Genomic DNA, 19,743 nt, shown 5'->3' with positions numbered 1-19,743 from the left:
AGCGGCTGACTGAACTGGTGTAGAGCCAACAACCTGTCCCTGAATGTCGACAAAACAAAAGAGATGGTTGTTGACTTTAGGAGAGCACAAGGTGAACACACTCCGCTGAACATCGGCGGCTCCTCTGTGGAGATTGTCAAGAGCACCAAATTTCTTGGTGTTCACCTGGCGGAGAACCTCACCTGGTCCCTCAACACCAGCTCTATCACCAAGAAAGCCCAGCAGCGTCTCTACTTTCTTCGAAGGCTGAGGAAAGCACATCTCCCAACCCCATCCTCACTACATTCTATAGAGGGACTATTGAGAGCATCCTGAGCAGCTGCATCACTGCCTGGTTTGGGACTTGCACCGTTTCGGACCACAAAGCCCTGCAGAGGATAGTGAGGACAGCTGAGAAGATCATTGGGGTCTCTCTTCCCTCCATCAAAGACATTTACAAAAAACACTGTATCCATAAAGCAACCAGCATTGTGGGCGACCCCACACACCCCTCACACAAACTCTTTACCCTCCTCCCGTCTGGCAAGAGGTACCGAAGCATTCGGGCCCTCACGGCCAGACTGTGTAACAACTTCTTCCCCAAGCCATCAGACTCCTCAATACTCAGAGACTGGTTTGACACACCGCGTGTCCTGAGTTGCACTTTAATTACTGTCACTTTATAACTGTCTGCTACCTCAATAACTGCTATGTGCATAGAACATTATCTCATAGTATGTTATGTTTACATTTTAGAAACTGTCATCTTTTTGCACTACTGAGTACTGGTCGGTGCTGCACTGTCTATTGTCCTGTTCATTGTCAGTAATTTGTTGTACTGTCCCGTACTTTTTGCACATGTTTGCACGTGCACTTTATATAGGTAGTTTATATAGGTATTTTATTTCGTTGTGTTGTCTCATGTGGTCCTATGTTGGTCCTTTGTTGTTTTTATGTAGCACCATGGTCCTGGAGGAACGTTGTCTCGTTTTGCTGTGTACTGTACTAACTGTATATGGTTGAAACGACAATAAAAACCACTTGACTTGACTTGACTTGACTACTGACATCATCAACATTTTCCTTTACATCCTTGCTTGTCTGGCCAGCTTCAGGGAATGAGTACGCCCCTCCCTGTGGTTAGAGGGAAGTGCAATCCACCCTTCTGCACGATGGTGTATCGCCTCACCTCTCATCAGCCTTTCTCATATTCTTTTGAGTCTTAAACGAATAGTTCCTTTCCAAAACTGTATCATTTTCTTTCATGTAAAACAAAAGGAAATGTTAGGCAGAATGTCAATTGTCAGAATTATCATTTGTTGGCCAACTAACCCTACACTGTAAAAAAAATCCTGTTGTTTTTACAAAACAAATAATGATGTAAAAAATACAGTTAAAATGTAAACCACTTTACAGAACAACCTGTACATTTTACAGTTAAAATTACAGTAAAACATTTAATCGGGCATTCCCAGAATTCCTTGCGTGACATTACATTTCATTATATTTTATGGGAATAGTTATGTTTCATCTTATTTTTAATATCAGTTACATACACTGGGGTGTTCTGTGTTATATTTGATGTAATTTAGTTCATGTTTACTGCATTATTTAAATCTCACATGTGTTACCATGATGGTGTTTGTGTGAGTGAGACTGAGCACTGTCTCTATGTATATATTGGTCATTGATCCTGGAAGAGCCACTATTGATTAACTTCATATCAGCATGTGCCCTTCTGTAGTTACTATGGTGATTAACAATACCTTATAAAGAAAAAAGCAGATTTTTACAGTTTCAGAAGGCAAATATCAAGTGAATGAATTATTTTTACTGTAAATGTAACCCTTTTCTTTTTTTTTCTTTTTTTTTTACAGTGCCAGCGTGGTCATGTAAATTACAACCATTTTAAAATTTACATTTTATAGGTTGTTCAGTAAAGTTGTTGACATTTTTACTGTATTTTTTTACATCCTTATTCTGGCAACCACTGCTGCCAGTTTTTTTTTTGTTTGTTGTTTTTTAGTTTTTTGTTTGGAATGCAGAAAGTAAGAAGTCAATGAGCAAAGCAACTGAATAGATTTGTATTTCAGAGTCATGAACACATGAAATAACAAAAGGAGTACTGTGTGAACAGAAAAATAACAGACCGATTCATAAAGTAGCTTTTCCTTATGTAGGCTATATGTGTGCTTTTGTATTTATTCCCTCAGGGCTTGCCGTGGAAAGCGTTATGGGACTTATGTGAGAAAATAAGTCGTGTTCAATACACACATACTCTTCTGTCTGTGATTGCTCTGTTTTCTACAATTTCTAGTCAATCATCATCATTTTATTGTATGAATATCGCAGTGTCACATCACGCAACAGCAACGAATGCCAGACAAAAACAAGTGCTTCTTGAAACACTTATACAGCTATAAATAATCAAATAATGCCCATAGGCCTCCAGTTCTAGCCATGAATATCTCAATGGCTGTGGTGCTCACAAACGTGTGCGTTTTCTAACATTACTGCTTTCTAACTTAACACCACTAATATATTATTCACTTCAAGATTAAAAACAGATGTTCGACTGTATTGTATAAGTATAACGCAAATACAAATAAATAGCCTTTTGATTTAGTTTATTTTTTATTTTTTTAGCTAGTTGTGGTTGTTAGGTTGTCTTGACTTTTAAATCTTTCCAAAGTCAGTATTTCAGGCTCCATCACTACATAACATGATTCTGTTCTCTTTTATTGCTTACTATAGAAGAATCAGAATGAGCGTTATTGCCAAGTGGTGATCGGAGAAACAAGTGCACACAGAACATTACAGTGAGACAGAGAATATAAAACAAGGTAAGAGTATAAATAGACATATAATAGGACATATAACAGAACGGCGTATTTACATGTGCAGGTAATGTATGTGCAAGGTAGAAGCGGTGCATGTACAGTTATTGGAATTAAACGTGAATTTACACATGCACATGAGGTATGTATTTACATTATTGAACTATGGGGGAGTCCTGAGGCAGTTTAATTGTTCTTGTGGAAAATGGCCTGAGGGTAAAAACTGTTCTTGTGCCTGGATGTCCTGGTGCTCAGTGCTCTGTATCGCCGGCCAGAGGGCAACAGTTCAAAGATGGAGTGGGCAGGGTGTGTGGGGACAGAGTGATGCTACCTGCACATACCTTTTCACTGTTTTGTTCTGTTTTGTTTATTAGTTTCATAGGTAATTTTGTTGTTGTTGTTGTGTGTGTGTGTGTGTGCACATAAGATATAAGAACAGATTGTCTGTATGCTGTACTGAAAATAGAATAGTCACTCCATATGCTTTCAGTGAAAATTATGAATGCAAAATGCAACCTAATTTATTACCATATTTGTTTTCTTTACATATTTTTTTTGTTCTCATAACATTCACAAATTCCTGCTTTCCATGTGTAGCTTTTGCACACTGAACTTGCTGTTTTACTGTTCGTTTAAATTAAATGTTTGTCTATTTAACTAACTTCAGCATAAAGCTATAGTGGCTTGGGGTGTATAGAGTGTGTTTTGGCTGTACATTTGCATAAAATTGAAGATGAATTTTATTCCTCTATACAGCATTTTTCCTCTTCATTGAAAAAATTCAATTAGAGGATATCATGGTGTGAAATCTTCATTTTTAATTAAGTATTTTTTGCTCTTAGTGTCAGAAGTAATGTATCATGTATCAGGCAGATTGCACAACATATAAAAAATATTAACTAGACTTGTTGCAGAATAGTTATTTTTAGTTAAGATACTGTTTAAGTCAGTGTTACACTAAACGTAGCCCCTAAAAATGCTAATATAAATATGGTTTACCAATAGAAGCCTAGATTTAAGATTTAAATCCAAAACCTTTACATTTTGCATTGTTTTTAATTGTTAATTGTTTTCTCAAAGAAATTAAGAATGTAATAATTATTATAATTCATAGAGTTATTTAATCATTCGGTTAATTAGGTGTATTTCAAACTTGTTCATTATTCCTTATTAACATTTAAAAATTTAGCAGACACTTTTTTCCAAAGTGACTTACAAATGACGAACACAAGCAATTTGTCATAAAAAACTCAATAATATCTGCAGTATTGCACTGACAAGTTCCCAGAGTAGTTAGAGGTGTATAGAAACTAGTGCAGAAGAAAGAGATAGACAATTTATAGTCTAATTTATGACATCCCTTTATTTTCTATAATAAGTAAGTTTAGTTTAATTTGAACAAATTTAATATGTATTATTCACAGTATTTCTGCTAATTATAGGATAAATTGTCCTTTCAGGTATTTCTCACTGAGGGGTTATTCTGTTCTTTATTTATTTTTTTGTTTTTTTACAGTTACTCAATTTGATTCTACACTGGCTAAATGCATTTTACATTAAATATTTGATTTTGTATATTACATTAATCACACTTAAAAAAAATTATAAGAAATTATTTCAGATCATTGTAGATCCTGTGAAGGAGGCTTTTTAGATGACCTCTTTACGTGATTTTATAATTTTTAATAATAGGCTATATTGAATGCATCATAATCCTTTAAATGCTAATCTCAAATAAATTAGGCTATTTACCAGTAAATGCACTTTATTCTTAAGGAGGCTTATATTTCTTATTAGTACAGTATTTACTCCACAACGTATTTCATTTTACATAACACACAGTACATTTCATCGGATATTCTATTTATATAACTTGTTCTGATATGCCACAGTCTATACTATTACATTGGGTATTTACCTGCAGCTATACCATTACGGTTGTGATCAATTTAAGATTTGTCTGATGTTCTCGGTATGCCTAAATTTGCCCTTGGACATTAATAAAGTCGTAACATACCACACAGTATAATTACACGAATAACTGCACCTTTAAACACAACTAGACTTAATGCCTAAAACTGCTGTCTCCCAGTCAGCTCTGAAGTCAAGATTTGTAACGCAGCCTCTTAAAGTGATACTGCGCATGCTCAGTGTGCTGTCTGCGATAACCCCGGAGAATGTGTGTAGCTGGCCTGAGGAGTTACCAACTTTAAAAACCGCGACCTTCGGGTGCCTGGTGTGGGCAAGGAGCCTTTTTCCAACCAGTAATCATTTAGAACTGAAAATGTCAGTGTTCTCGGACTATGCTTTGGAGAAGAAATTATCCGAGCTGAGTAACTCCCAGCAAAGCGTTCAGACTCTTTCACTGTGGCTCATCCACCACAGAAAACACTCAAAAACCATCGTTAAAGTCTGGTATAAAGAGCTGAAAAAAGGTAAGTAGAGGTAGATTTTACTCACAGACACCTAAATAGCTTTAAAAAGCGAGCTAATTTCATGCATTGTAGTTTTTAAATGAAGTTAAACAGCCAATGTAGCAAACAAGCTAATCATAGGTCGATCCGTTATAACATAACAGCTTAGCTCATCTACAACATGCTTTGATTCTTTATCATAGTCAGAAGCCTAGTATTACATTATTACTGCGTCAAACCCACAATTCCTTACTTATTTACTTCATGCAAATCAAGATGAACCCAAAATGCATCAGACATTAGTAAGAAACTCAGCAATCTCTGTTTAGTCAGGACTGGAGCAACACAGTTGTGGCCATAACTTTGAAGTTTTACTACTGTAGGTAAGGTTAGTGTAAGTACAATATTACATTTTCGATAATATGTCTTCATTAGGGATGTTATGATATCATTTCTGTAGTTGTTGATGCACCCACTGACCTGGCAGCCATTTTGAAGCATCCTCACATCTGGTTCCCTACTACCTACAGTTTTTGGAAGTTCTTTACGTTTTTGGACAGAAACTTTATTTATAGAAGGGTTTTTACTAGCCAAGTGAGATCTGCTGTAAAATGGCAATCCAGTGACCACTTGTGTCTATCCAGAACCCTTTCACTTTGCTGCGTGGGTCTACATGTGACCCAAAAATATGGCCGGTGTTGAGATGGTATCAAACCTGGCTGATCCTATTTGGGAAGAGCGTGGGTCAGGAGAGTGTTTTAATTGGTGTCTTATACTTTTATTGGTAGTGCATCCTCTACAGACATAACTAACACATTTGAGCAAAACAGGAAGGTTTTAAGCAACCAATTGGCCCGGTTGCTAGGACAGGTAGAGTCATGTTGGGTTAACCTCCTCGTGGTCACTATAATGGGTGGTTCTCACTCTCGGTGGGGTGCGTGGTGAGTTGTGCCTGGATGCCGCAGAGAATAGCGTGAAGACTCCACAGGCGCTAGGTCTCCACGGTAACGCGCTCAACAAGCCATGTGATAAGATGCGCGGATAGACAGTCTTAGACGTGGAGGCAACTGAGATTCATCCTCCGCCATCTGGATTGATGCGAGTCACTATGCCACCACGAGGGCTTAGAGCACATTGGGAATTCGGCATTCCAAATTGGGGAGAATAAATAGAATAAAGCTTAATAAAGTTTTTTTCCAAAGGTGCTACACCTGCTTTGCCTGGACACACATTGGGGTAAGTGTACCCGTTAAGGCCACCATCTGTTAGTTTATATTTATATAATTTATATTTCGTTAGTTTACATACACAAAACATGGCTAAAAAGAAAGACAAATCTCTCATTTGAAGTTTTATATGTCAGTTACAACATTTATAAAAAATAAAATAAAAATATTTTATGAAATCTGTGAAAAGTAAGGAATGGGCTTAAATGAGACATGATGTACCTTGCAATGGCTGCCACGTGCGCATGTCTATAACGTCTTCTACCTGACCGTTTACGCGTCATAATGCCACCAAGGTGTGGACTCGGAGGAGGCACTTAGGCACCCTAAGTGCCATTTGGGACAGGGCCTTAGGCACAATGACAAGCAGAGTGTATAAAAACCCACTTACCTGTGGAAAAATCACTGTAGCAGAAGTTTTATTCATATAACGCCTTTCCCAAGCTCAAGGTGTCTTTACAATAAGCAAAATTGATACAATTAGTTACAATACCATTTGATTTTTTTTATGAAAATCAGATAGCATCAGAGATAGCCAATCAAAATACAATTATTACATCTGTGAAATAAGTGCTTAAAGTGCTTTTAATTCAGCTTTTAGGAGTTTAAGTACTGGAATAGCTGGAAAATTGGCTTGTTTTGTTGAAAAGTGCTTAACTCAGCTGTTACAGAAATACTCAAACCAGCCTGTCTGGCAACAAAAATCATCCATGTGATTATCTAATCAGCCAATTGTGTGTCTGCAGTGCATAAAATCATGCAAATACGGGTCAGGAGCTTCAGTTAATGTTCACATCAACCATCAAAATAGGGAAAAATATGATCTCAGTGATTTGGACCGTGGTTTGTGCCAGATGGGCTGATCTCCTAAGATTTTCACGCACAACAGTCTCTAGAAATTACTCAGAATGGTGCTAAAAACAAAAAACATCCAGTGAGCGTTAGTTCTGTGGATAGAAACGCCTTGTTGATGAGAGAGGTCAACAGAGAATGGCCAGACTGGTTTGAACTGACAAAGTCTACAGTAGCTCAGATAACCGCTCTGTACCTGTGTTGAGAAAAATAGCATCTCAGAATTCTATTCTGAGATGTGGGTTGGCACCGTTTTGGCAGCACGAGGGGGACCTACACAATATTAGGCAGGTGGTTTTAATGTTGTGGCTGATCGGTGTATAAACATTAATGGTACAAGGACTGAGATCTGGGGAATACCTTGTGTGAGAGGAGCAGTGGCAGATCTATACATCTGTATAGCAGTAAAATATTTTCTATCAGGGAGGTAAGAAGTAAGCCAACACAGACTCAAGTGGCTTTTTGCTTTTATAAATAACCGCAACAGCAATGATGAGAGACATCAAGTCCATGCGTTACAGTGATTTTAAGAGGTGTTCTTAGCTTTTTGCTTGTAAAAAAAATGGCTACAACAGCAATTTGATGGGAAAAAAGCTTAGTAGATTATTGTATAATTTTTAAAAATGCCCCATTTAAATATATTGAGGTTTGCTAAAAGGGAGCACAGTGGGCTTAAATGGTACAGCAGTGATTTGTGGTTAAAGAGGTATTACTTTCTAAATGCAACACAGTTGAAAAACATCTAGAGTTAAAATACATTAACATATACATTACATATTTAAAACATCACACAAAAATATATACAAAAATAATTTGTTGTTATCATTCAAATTGTGCAGCTTGGTTTTTGTGCTACTGTACCATTTAAGCCCACCTGAAATAAATACTAATTTACCAAAAAACACTTGAATTCAAATTCAAAACCAGTTTATGGTTTATTTAAGAGTAACTCAAAAATATAAAGGGATCATGGTTAAAATACTTGATGCTTTGGCAGTACAGCACATTATGAAGCCAGTCCAGAGACTGGGACATGTGTGATTATTATTATGGGGCTTTTCCACTGCACAGTTCAACTCGACTCTGCTCGCTTTTTGGGGGTTTTCCACTGTGGATAGTACCTGGTACTTTTTTTTTTTAGTACCACCTCAGTCGAGGTTCCAAGCGAGCCGAGCCGATACTAAATGTGACATCAAAATCCTGCAGGGCACTGAATGGTCAGGGATAATCGTAGTTTTAAAGTTAGCAACAGTGATAACAGTATAATCCGTTCACTCGATTTTCGAATTGTGAAAAAGAAATGGCTGTGCGCAAAACCACGCCATGGTCAATAAACAAGGTGCAGATGGCCAGCTCTTTAGCGATGAAAGGACCTACCAACAGTGTAGGGAAAAGTAAAAAAAAAAAGTGGAATGGTTCGACCAAATGGATGCTATCTAAACCGGCGAGCAATGGGAGGGAGAGTGCCCTGGACCACTATGAAGGATGGTAAATTTTGTTATGTTACCTCTATACTCTGCTTGAAAGCTTCACTTTATTTAGTTGACCAGCTACTGGAAACTTGCTTCACCATGCAACAACTGCTTTATGCAGCACAATGTGCTAGTAGCTAAAAGCGGTCATGTTATTGTTTATTGTTTTGTGTCGCATTTAAGATGATGTAGAGGCGACGCAACTATGACAATCATCCTATAATCCCACCCACGTTGAGGGGCACTAAACTGCAGTGGAAATGCAAGCTCAGAAAAGTAAAGCAAGTATAGTTGAGGCGAGTCGAACCGTAACGTGCAGTGGAAAGACTGATATTACTGACATTAGACTGATATGTCATTACATGCATAGATAAAACCATCAGTCTCTAAAAGTTACTTAAATTGAGCATCATTTCCTAATAACTGATTGGAAATATATGAAATATGTATTGTTTTGCAGGGCCTCTTCACACCAATGTTTTCTGCCACTTGTGTGGGCGTTTAGTAGTGCTTGCAGAAAGGCTGTCCTAACTTAATTTTGGGTCATCTAATAGGCGGATCTTTTGTGACGTCATTGTTTATGTTTGTCGCGTTGCATCATGGGAATTGTGTGGCAGGAAACACCGCTAGATACCTGTAATTTGATTGTTTTGCACGTTTGGAGGGGGATTTAGAGAAAGAGGATGGTTCACTCTTGCTGTGTGGTCGATTGTACGGCTCGTTGGGGGCCTGATAAAAAGTTTTTTCGAATTCCCTCCGAAAAGGAATTGCGAATTTTCAACAATTTTTCACCATAGTACAGACGCCATTGAAAGTCTCACACTGAACACAATTGAATTGGTACAACAGTCACTACATTTTCAATAAATAAATAAGAACACTGATCAATGAAGACTTACCCGGCTTTGCAGTCGCAGTGAGCAGTGATTATTTCGCCGTTCTCTTTGGCGATCACCCACGGGAGATGCGAATCACGCTGTGACTCTGCTTGGCCAGGTCTAACCTCTGCTTTTAGCACGATCACTGCTTTCTGTTTGGCAGAAAAGATCGGCCCAACTTTTCGAGAAACAAAATAGTCATAGGCCTCCAGACATTTGAAAGCCTTTAATCTTTCATGAGTGAAGGGTCCAGGGGTTTCTATTAAATAAGAATAAATGTCTCCCCAGCAGATTGGTGGCCAAGAGATGGGCGAGTCGGACCAAAGTTTTTTGTCATCCCAGATCTCATATGGGCTTTGAATAACTTCGATTTTGTCACCAATACAAATTTTGAGCTTCTCTCCAAACCTCCTCCGGTCTTCAGATGTTAAAGTGCTTCTATATTGTGGATTTCGCCCGCTAACTCTCTTGAAAGTGCTCATCGCGTCTTTACAGCCTGCCATACTGTTTGTTTTGTTGCCACACAACCACTCGCGCATGCGTACAAAGATGTCAACAAAGATCCTCCTATTGGCTTGCAATGAAAATAACGCTCTAGTAACAAATAGACTTAAAAAAAAAAAACAGAAGGAATTGAGTGTTTCTTTTTATTTTATTTCACTTCAAAGTTGAAAGTGGGCTTAAAGGATACGTGGGCTTAATGGGTGCACTTACCGTACATATCTGAGAGAATGACTGCAGATTTTGAAAGGGCTTTATTTACCAATTAATTTTTTATTTATTTGTTTTCAGTTTGTGTTAATTCATGGTGCCACAGATTTTTATTGATTTATTTTTGTATTTTATTAGAAATTGCACAGGAACTATGACAACTAAAGGGACCAAATTGAAGGATTGGCTGCAGGCATTTATATTTATTACAATGTCATTTTTTAAATCTTGTTTATGGTTGCAAGTGTAAATATAGGCATGCACAGTCTTCTTTCCACCTTTATCTGATTCACGGACATGATTAACATTCACTTAGGATTAGGGCTGCACGATTTGGACAAAAAGTAATATTGCAATTATTTTGAAAAAAATTGCGATTGCGATTTGAACTGCGATTATGATGGTAATGTTTTCCACATGTTCAACTGCAAAAAGGCTGCTGGGGTTTTCACACTTGAGCCCTCTTAAAAAAAAAAGAAAAAACTGAGACCTTCTTTCAGTTCAACCACAAATAAATATATAAACAGTGAAACAAAGTCTTCTTCATATCCAAATGTTACCATCCTCCGAGTACCTGTTTTTGTCCATTTTGTGATAGGGTCTCAGCCCACTAATCATCATCATTAGTTTTTGAAACAGTCAACTTGTATATTAGGGATGCTCCAATCAGGATTTTAAAATCCGATACAATCTCCAATTTTCTTTTCATCTCATCAATCGATGCTGATCATTGAACTTTTTATCAGCAGCTCTGTCAAAACTGGTTATATGTAAACTTTCTGCTCAATGTCACTGTTAGCTGAATTCCCCTGTTGGTAAAACCATATTTGTTGCCTAGTTTTTGCTGTAAAAAATAATGTTGGTTGATTAAATAATGCAATAAACACAAAATTTAATTTTTAAATATAAAAGTTACTCTTTATTCTAGGCCTTAAAAACTAGTTGGCTTATACAAATTATTCTTTACTGTATATAAGAATGAGGTGTAATGTCAAACTGAAGTTGAACTGATAACCCATTGGTGTAATTAAATTTAAAGTGAAAAGTTTGGTTTTGTCACCATTTCATTTAATAATTTGTATTCATTATTTTATTATATTTAATTTAGCAATGCATTACAGTATAGTAACTAAATATTTAATATAGATTTATTATATGTACGTTCCTTTTTTAATTTTGTTGGATGTTGGTAATATTAGTTCCGCTTTCACTTGTTTCCGTGGGGAGTGTAATAAGTTTGACACGCTTTCTTGTGAGGGAAACTAATGACAGGAGACTTGTGAAGAGAAGTTTCTGGACTCTACAGGTGTTTCTGAGCACTTCTGTTATTCTAAGCATGACAGAGAGTTGTGGAGCACAGAACCGCTCTGAAAACACCAACAATGCTCTAACTTAATATATACTGCAGCACAAATAAACTTTGAAGAGAGCAGAATATTTATTTATTTAATTAAATCGCAGCCCTTCAAGGTCATATCGCGGTTTCGATTTTATTTAAATTAATTGTGCAGCCCTACTTAGGATAATCCTGCATATCCACCCGTGCTGCTAAATGGATATAACTATGTTGTGCCATGACACAACATTGCTGTTTTAAGACTCTGCTATAATGACGATACATAATTAATAGTTTTTAAGCATAATAAACTGTAAAAGTATGTTTTTTGATCAGCTTTGTTGTATTCATCACTAGATGCATGTAAATGTGAAGTTAAGACATAGGTAAAACTTAATGTCTTTAGGTCTCAATCTAGCTTTGAATGTGCATTCAAATTCCTTTTGTTTTCAGATAGCTGGCCTAGTATACTGTAATATTTGTGATTCTATTTTGTTGTTGCTTTATTTCCCAGTGATGACTCTGTGTATGGCCCAGACATTTTTCATCTGTGTGCATCGTTGGTTCATGTACCTGTACTAAAAAAGTATTACAAAGCTGTCGTAATGCACATGCATCGAACTCGTTCCTATTCGCGCGTGATCAAAATAGTGTACTTTGAAATGTAACATAGTTGACCGTGTATGGTCCGATATGGAAAATAGGAAAACGAAGCATACCTGGGCCTTTAGCATGTCCCTAGTAATGCAGATTACAATGGACCTTAGTCTGGGTTAAATATACCGCAAATAAAAACGAGGCCACGTGGTATTGATGTAAACTCCAAAGTCTACCAATGAACAGAATACATAGGTGATGAAAGATGGATATAACCTAGGACCTTAAAGACCCTGTTGTACTTTGTTTTTTTTACTCAAAAATGAAAATTCTCTCAGCATTGACTCAACTTTATGCCATCATAGATGTGTTTGACTTTTTCATCTGCTGAATTCTGCTGATTTGTAGAAGAATTTCTCAGCTCATTGTATGGACCTACAATGCAAGTGAATGGGTGCCAAAATTTTGAAGCTCAGAGTCACACAAGTCAGCATAAAAGCAATCCATAACACTCCAGTGGTTAAATTGGTGTGTCAGAAGTGATGTGATATGTGTAGGTTTCACTTTCACATTCCTCTTGTGTTTTTGGGGTTTTGCATTTGTTATGCATACTGCCCCCTACTAGGCAGGGAGAAGAATTGTAAAAAAAAAAATGACTACAATTTTGATCTGTTTCTGCCCCACACCTATCATCTCACTTCTGAATATGTGGGTAAAAACACTGGAGTTTCACCAAAAACTAATTAGAGTTGTATGGATTACTTTTATGCTTTATTTATGTGCTTTTTGTAGCGTAAACATTTTGGCACCCATTCACTTGCATTGTATGGACTTACAGACCTGAAATGTTCTTCTTAAAATCATAATTTTTGTTCTGCAGACGAAAGAAAGCCATACACGTCTGGGATGGCAAGAGGGGCGCGTAAATGATGAGAGAATTTTCATTTTTGGGTGAACTATCCCTTTTAAGACAATAAAACATATGGAATGGACTGTCAGTCACAGACTCACCTTAATTTGTCCCATATTATTTATGAGGTCCATAGAGTTTACCAAGGTGGAAAACTCTGAAAGTACACAGAGTAAATCTGACATTTAGACTTGTCTCTACCATACTATATTTAGAAATTAAAACTAGAAGAAAAACAGCAGCCTATTGGTGATGTTACATCATAAAGAGAGGCCTGATTATCAGATGTTCATTGATTGCTAATTTGAGCTTTTTCTTAGCCACTCAATAATACAATGTCTGTCATCTTAACTAATCAACCGTTAGGACAACAATAAGATCTTAAGATTACTGCTTGGAATAGCAGTGCTAAACTAAATTCATAGGATTCAACACTGTCTCCCAGTGATCAGAGTACATTCTCGGTTTTGTGGTTTAGCATTGTTGTTTAGGAATGGGCTATTGGAATAAGATTACAGTTTCAGAATAGCATGACCAAGCACAGAACCCTGTTTTATGGTGATTAGATTTCTCATTTTGGTGCTGTGATTAAATTTCACTAGTTCTCACGGGAGTGTTCTATCCTTTTAAAGTGCTGAATTGAAGTTATTATATGGTTATTAGCTCACCTTTACACAATTTACAGGTAATGATTTTGAACTATGTGAGTCATTGCACAGAATGCCACTAAGGTATGGAATATTGTGCGTTTGAGAGTAGTGCTCTGGTATTGATTGTGTGCTTGGTATAAGTAAATGGGGAAAAAGCTATCTTTAGACCCTCTATGTCTCCTGAGATCTAATTGTTACTACAGTGAAGGTGTAAACTAGTTTCATAGCAGGTTTTTCTTAGAGGTCGACCGATTAATCGGCCGATTTTTTTGCATTTTTTACATAATCGGCATCGGCCAATATCCACGCATATCAAGCCGATTATTAGGCAGGCGCATCTGTGGGCAGCCTAGTGTTGTTTTGGAACACGTGTTCCACACACGCTGCCCCTAGAGTCATTTCCCAGCAGAGTGAGCAGACCTCATCCAGTGCCTAAGGAAGGAGCTAAGTTCCTTGGAGAAAACAGTAAGGGTTAAATTTGTATAACTTCTTTAAATTTAATTAAAAACTTTTGATATGTTACTGCCAACTTCAAGAAAAAAACGTGACAAACGCGATAGTTCACATGACGTTCGGCTACTTTGGATATTGATAGCGTAGTTGAATTTGCATTATCACAGCAGAAGGGTTGCTATCATGTCACAATAAGTAAGCAAGAATTTTGCAATTACAGACAGTGAATCTGAGACTTTTATTTGTTCTGTTTGTGTGTCTTATATTTGAGAGGGTTGTCACTCAATGCAGATAAATAAGTAATAAAAATATACCAACGCAGTATATGCTATTGAAGGACTGGCTTTGGTAAGCTCGGACGTTATCGGTTCTGCTGTCGGTACTGGAGAAATTAAGAAAATACATTCTTTATTGCTATAAAGAGAAAGTTATTTTATCTCGCCAGCCATTTCTATGTATAATAATATGAAACCATTTGTCTGTGATGCAATTTAGCTATTCGCAGTCAGAGAGAGAGAGAGCGAGAGAGATCTTGCTCACGTGGTGCCACAGCGAGCACAAAACGAGCCCTGCTTAATGAATGACAGAACTAAACATTCAAACATAGCCTGGTTTAGATCTGTGATATTAGTCTGATTTTATTTTATATTTCGCCTTTCAAAGATTATAAAAAGAATATTTATACATAAGCCGCATTCTGTCTAGCACAACTTCCTTCCCTTCACAGCAGTGCACTGACATTTCTCCCTAAAACTCAAACTTAACGTCAGAATCAGCACGATCGGTGATTGTTGTAAAATGCAGTCTAGCTACTGTTGCTAAATTGCGGGACGCGTTTAATAATAAAAAGAGCGCAAGAGATTCCGTTCCCAAGGCGGCGCGTGCTCCGAAACACACCGCAAAGAGACAAGCAAAGTATAGGCGACTTTGGGTTTCATGTGCGCGTCTAAACGATCAAATATACACAAAAATATGTCAAAACAACCGGCTTGGAGATTCACTTAAACACAGTTTATGTCTTAAATGGACGTAGTTATGGAAATAGTTGGGGAGAAAATATGCTGCATCAGGAGCCTATTAGATTTGAACTCGGTCTTAAAGGGGAAGCTGTCTATTAAACATGTGACGATTGAGCCATTACTGCGAATCAAACAAAAGGCAAAGAGAAAATCACTTACAGCTCTTGAATGAATAACTTCTGCATTAATAAGCATTAATCTATCTATGATAAACTATGCAGTGTTATTTTACAATTGATTACTTTATTAGATTTCTTTTTAGACCACACCTGAACAGTAATGTTAGTAGACCTTCCTGAAATTAAATCACTGTGGCTATATAACGTTTATCTTTGTTTAATATATATATATATATATATATATATATATAACAAAAAGAACTGTTAAGAATACCGTTAAAGTACCGGATCGATAAGCAGTATCGGTAAGATAGTAATGCCATTAAAACCTTAACGATACCCATCCCTAGTTATGCCTGTGCTTCTCTTGGATGCTCTGAATATTGGATTATGTGTCTGGATTGCCCCTTAATTAAAGCTGCATTTGGATCTCAGCCTTCGTGTCTCGGAGCTGTTCGTAACACCTGCTTTGTTTATTTAATATATTTGTTATACATTATTTATACAATATGTTTTTACATTATACATTTTTAATTTTAAGTGTACAAGTGCAGATTGGTCAAGTGTTCAATAAATGTATTTGTTGAGAAATGTTGTCTATCTTAAGTAATTATTTGTGTTACATTTTATCTTTCAAATAAAAGGTTCAAATAAGAGGTTAAAAACAAGCACATATCGGCCAAAATAAATCGGCAGCATTAATCGGCCATTGGCCGACCCGGATTTCAAAAGATCGGCATCGGCCTGAAAAAAACAATATCGGTCGACCTGTAGTTTTTCTGTTCACACAATCAGTAACAAGCAAACTATGGGTCTGTCACTCAAAACGTACAGTACATGCAGAGCCTAGACTGCCATTGTTCACTGCCTAACAACAGTATTTATGTTGGTTATTACTTTTTGTTGATGCATTTATGCTAGTTGCTTCAAAAGATTTTTTCCTCAATGTCCAAAATTAATGTCTAAATAAAGAAATATAGACAAAGCAAGCAGACGTTCAAATTAATCTTGATTTTATCAAGTGTTTTAATCTCTGCAGAGGGACCATAATAGGTTTCTGTGTATATGAGCTTTCAGATGGATTGTTTTACAATTTCCTTTTAAATAAAGCATTATTCCTGCCCGAACGTTTAATTTTCTCTCTCTATTGGTACAGCCCAGGTCTCTCGCAAGCTGACTTTTCTGTATCTTGCGAATGATGTCATACAGAACAGCAAGAGGAAAGGACCAGAGTTCACACAAGACTTTGCCCCAGTCATTGTTGATGCTTTCAAGCACGTCTCCAGGTGAGTTGGACCAACGTACATACTGTTTTCTCCCATTCAAACTATGCTGAATTTTGTTCATTTGTAGCTTGTTGAACAACTTGTATGACTCTTAGGGTCTCAACCTTGCTCTTTAATCCAACCAAAAGGAAATCATGTGGTTGTATTCCCCTCATTAAGCCTTCAATGAAATTTGAAGTTCAGTTTTTCAAATTTTCAATGAAGTTCAGTTTACCCAAAACTTTTAATACTGTTGTGATTTACTCACTTTCATGTCGTTCCAAACCTAAATGACTTTATTCAAAATGACAGCCTCAGTCAACATTCACTTTCATTGTATGGAAAAAAGATGCATTAGATGTGAATGGAGGCCTTGTTCCACGGATAAGTCATACAGGTTTTTAGAAAACAGAGTAAACGATGACAATTGATTTTTGTGTTTTTGTCATTCTTACTGTGCTTACATTCTCATCTTTTCCTGTGCAGTGAAGGAGAGGAAAGCTGTAAAAAACATTTAAGTAGAGTTCTGTCCATCTGGCAGGAAAGAGCTGTGTATGAGATTGATGTGCTGAACAAACTCTCTGAAGTCCTGCGTAAGTAAACCACCATAAGGTCATATTAGTCCTTCTGTCTCTGATTTAAAAGCTAAATCCTATCCAAAGCTTTTATATATGAAATAGACCCTGTTTACACCTGATATTAAGATGCGTTTGGGCGATCTTATCACATGTGGTCAGCACTAAATACAGGTGTTAACAGGGTCTAAAAAGTTTTGTGATCAGATGGCGAAAAACACCTATGGAGTTAGACAAAAACGCATGTGACCACATCGCATTTGAGTTGTAACCGCTAAACCACCCCCGCGAGCAGCGAAGCATCGCCCCTTACCTGTCAATCAGCCACTGCACCAAAACAACAATTTAAAGACCTTGTGAAATCAAAATTAAATTTTTGCAGCTTTTAGTTCATATCTATTAGCTTGAAGATCATCGTTATGCTTGTGTGCTTCTCAACATTGACAGTTTGTTTTCAGAAGAGATAAGTGTAATCTGGAGTCTCTCTCTTCAGGGTAAAAAGATTTAGGAATAGCCATGACGTCACAGAGGTCGAGAAGCCTTGTCCTATCGAATATTTTCTAGAAAAAAAACTTTCTCTCGACCTACATCTGGTCAGCGCACTTGGCTGTGCTCTCACCTGCGCTGATGAAACCTTCATAGGGCACTTCGGAGGGTGCACAATCCATTCTGGTGGGTCGGTCCAAACAGAATTACCAATAGAGATCACTTAAAAAATGAGTTGTGAATGGCCCTCAGGGTGGAGGATAATTGTCTTTGTACAGCATAAGGTGATGTAGATCGGAAAGTATGAGGAAATTCTAAATACAGATGTGACGTCCTGACATGAAATAAAGCGAAGCCAGATCTGGCATTCCGCTTTAGCAAAACTTGTCTGTCAGAGCATCTAAAAATGAAACGGCCTGTAATTATATGTTTATTGCATCCTTTATTAAAGTTCAAATAATAATGAATAGGTTGTGTAAATAAGCACAAACTTTGAAACTGGCATTTCTCTGTATGGTCAGAGCCAAATATGAGTCATGTGAAAAACAGAGCGAGAGAGTTTCAAACTTCTACTGGTTAATAAACCCTCTTGTGTGGAGACACTCGTTCCTCCCGCCTGCTCGCTGCAGCTAGATTATAACATGATTGCTTGCAATGAAGTAAATCATAATATATTTGTCACTGTGTGTATCTTATTGTGAAGAAAATCCACTATACGCAGCTCTGTTAAGAAGAGTTTTTTTGTTTGTGTGTTAAAGATGGATCGAAATGAACAAAAATGTGAGAGTGTGTAGTCTTGGCCCATTATATAATTAAAAAGAAAATTGTTTATTGTTTTGTCCTTTTGGTTTGTTTTCCTATATAAATATCCAAAACTCCTTACATTTACTTTGGGAGCTATACTGCAGTAAGAGAATGTTGAATATAATATTTAATATATATTTAGTATTTTAAAATATCAAAAAATTAATTAAAACAAGATACATTTACTTGCGAAGCAACATACACTCACCTAAAAGGATTATTAGGAACACCATACTAATACTGTGTTTGACCCCCTTTCGCCTTCAGAACTGCCTTAATTCTACGTGGCATTGATTCAACAAGGTGCTGAAAGCATTCTTTCGAAATGTTGGCCCATATTGATAGGATAGCATCTTGCAGTTGATGGAGATTTGTGGGATGCACATCCAGGGCACGAAGCTCCCGTTCCACCACATCCCAAAGATGCTCTATTGGGTTGAGATCTGGTAACTGTGGGGGCCATTTTAGTACAGTGAACTCATTGTCATGTTCAAGAAACCAATTTGAAATGATTCGAGCTTTGTGACATGGTGCATTATCCTGCTGGAAGTAGCCATCAGAGGATGGGTACATGGTGGCCATAAAGGGATGGACATGGTCAGAAACAATGCTCAGGTAGGCCGTGGCATTTAAACGATGCCCAATTGGCACTAAGGGGCCTAAAGTGTGGCAAGAAAACATCCCCCACACCTTTACACCACCACCACCAGCCTGCACAGTGGTAACAAGGCATGATGTATCCATGTTCTCATTCTGTTTACCTGTTTCTGTTTATTCTGACTCTACCATCTGAATGTCTCAACAGAAATCGAGACTCATCAGACCAGGCAACATTTTTCCAGTCTTCAACTGTCCAATTTTGGTGAGCTCTTGCAAATTGTAGCCTCTCTTTCCTATTTGTTGTGGAGATGAGTGGTACCCGGTGGGGTCTTCTGGTGTTGTAGCCCATCCGCCTCAAGGTTGTGCGTGTTGTGGCTTCACAAATGCTTTGCTGAATACCTCGGTTGTAACGAGTGGTTATTTCAGGCAAAGTTGCTCTTCTGTCAGCTTGAATCAGTCGGCCCATTCTCCTCTGACCTCTAGCATCAACAAGGCATTTTCGCCCACATGACTGCCGCATACTGGATGTTTTTCACTTTTCACACCATTCTTTGTAAACC

At 37.4% G+C, this 19,743-nt stretch overlaps 2 protein-coding genes across 2 annotated transcripts in view; both read left to right on the top strand.

Annotated features, from left to right (window-relative positions):
- LOC127650867 (protein lifeguard 1-like) overlaps positions 1–3,670 on the top strand; it is a 28,161-nt gene extending 24,491 nt beyond the window's left edge. Inside the window, exon 8 of the mRNA XM_052136499.1 lies at positions 3,659–3,670. Within this exon, the coding sequence (XP_051992459.1) occupies positions 3,659–3,670 (12 nt within the window). The remainder of the gene's footprint in view (positions 1–3,658) is intronic.
- A 1,314-nt stretch (positions 3,671–4,984) lies between these two features.
- LOC127650542 (regulation of nuclear pre-mRNA domain-containing protein 1A-like) overlaps positions 4,985–19,743 on the top strand; it is a 33,655-nt gene continuing 18,896 nt past the window's right edge. Inside the window, exons 1-3 of the mRNA XM_052136012.1 lie at positions 4,985–5,251; positions 16,610–16,739; positions 17,205–17,311. Coding sequence (XP_051991972.1) covers positions 5,101–5,251; positions 16,610–16,739; positions 17,205–17,311 — 388 coding nt within the window. The 5' untranslated portion in view covers positions 4,985–5,100. The remainder of the gene's footprint in view (positions 5,252–16,609; positions 16,740–17,204; positions 17,312–19,743) is intronic.

Source organism: Xyrauchen texanus, chromosome 10 (genome assembly GCF_025860055.1).
Source record: "Xyrauchen texanus isolate HMW12.3.18 chromosome 10, RBS_HiC_50CHRs, whole genome shotgun sequence".
NCBI lineage: Eukaryota > Metazoa > Chordata > Actinopteri > Cypriniformes > Catostomidae > Xyrauchen > Xyrauchen texanus.
The sequence above is the reverse complement of the archived record's forward strand: the minus strand, read 5'-3'. Positions and strand labels throughout refer to the sequence as shown.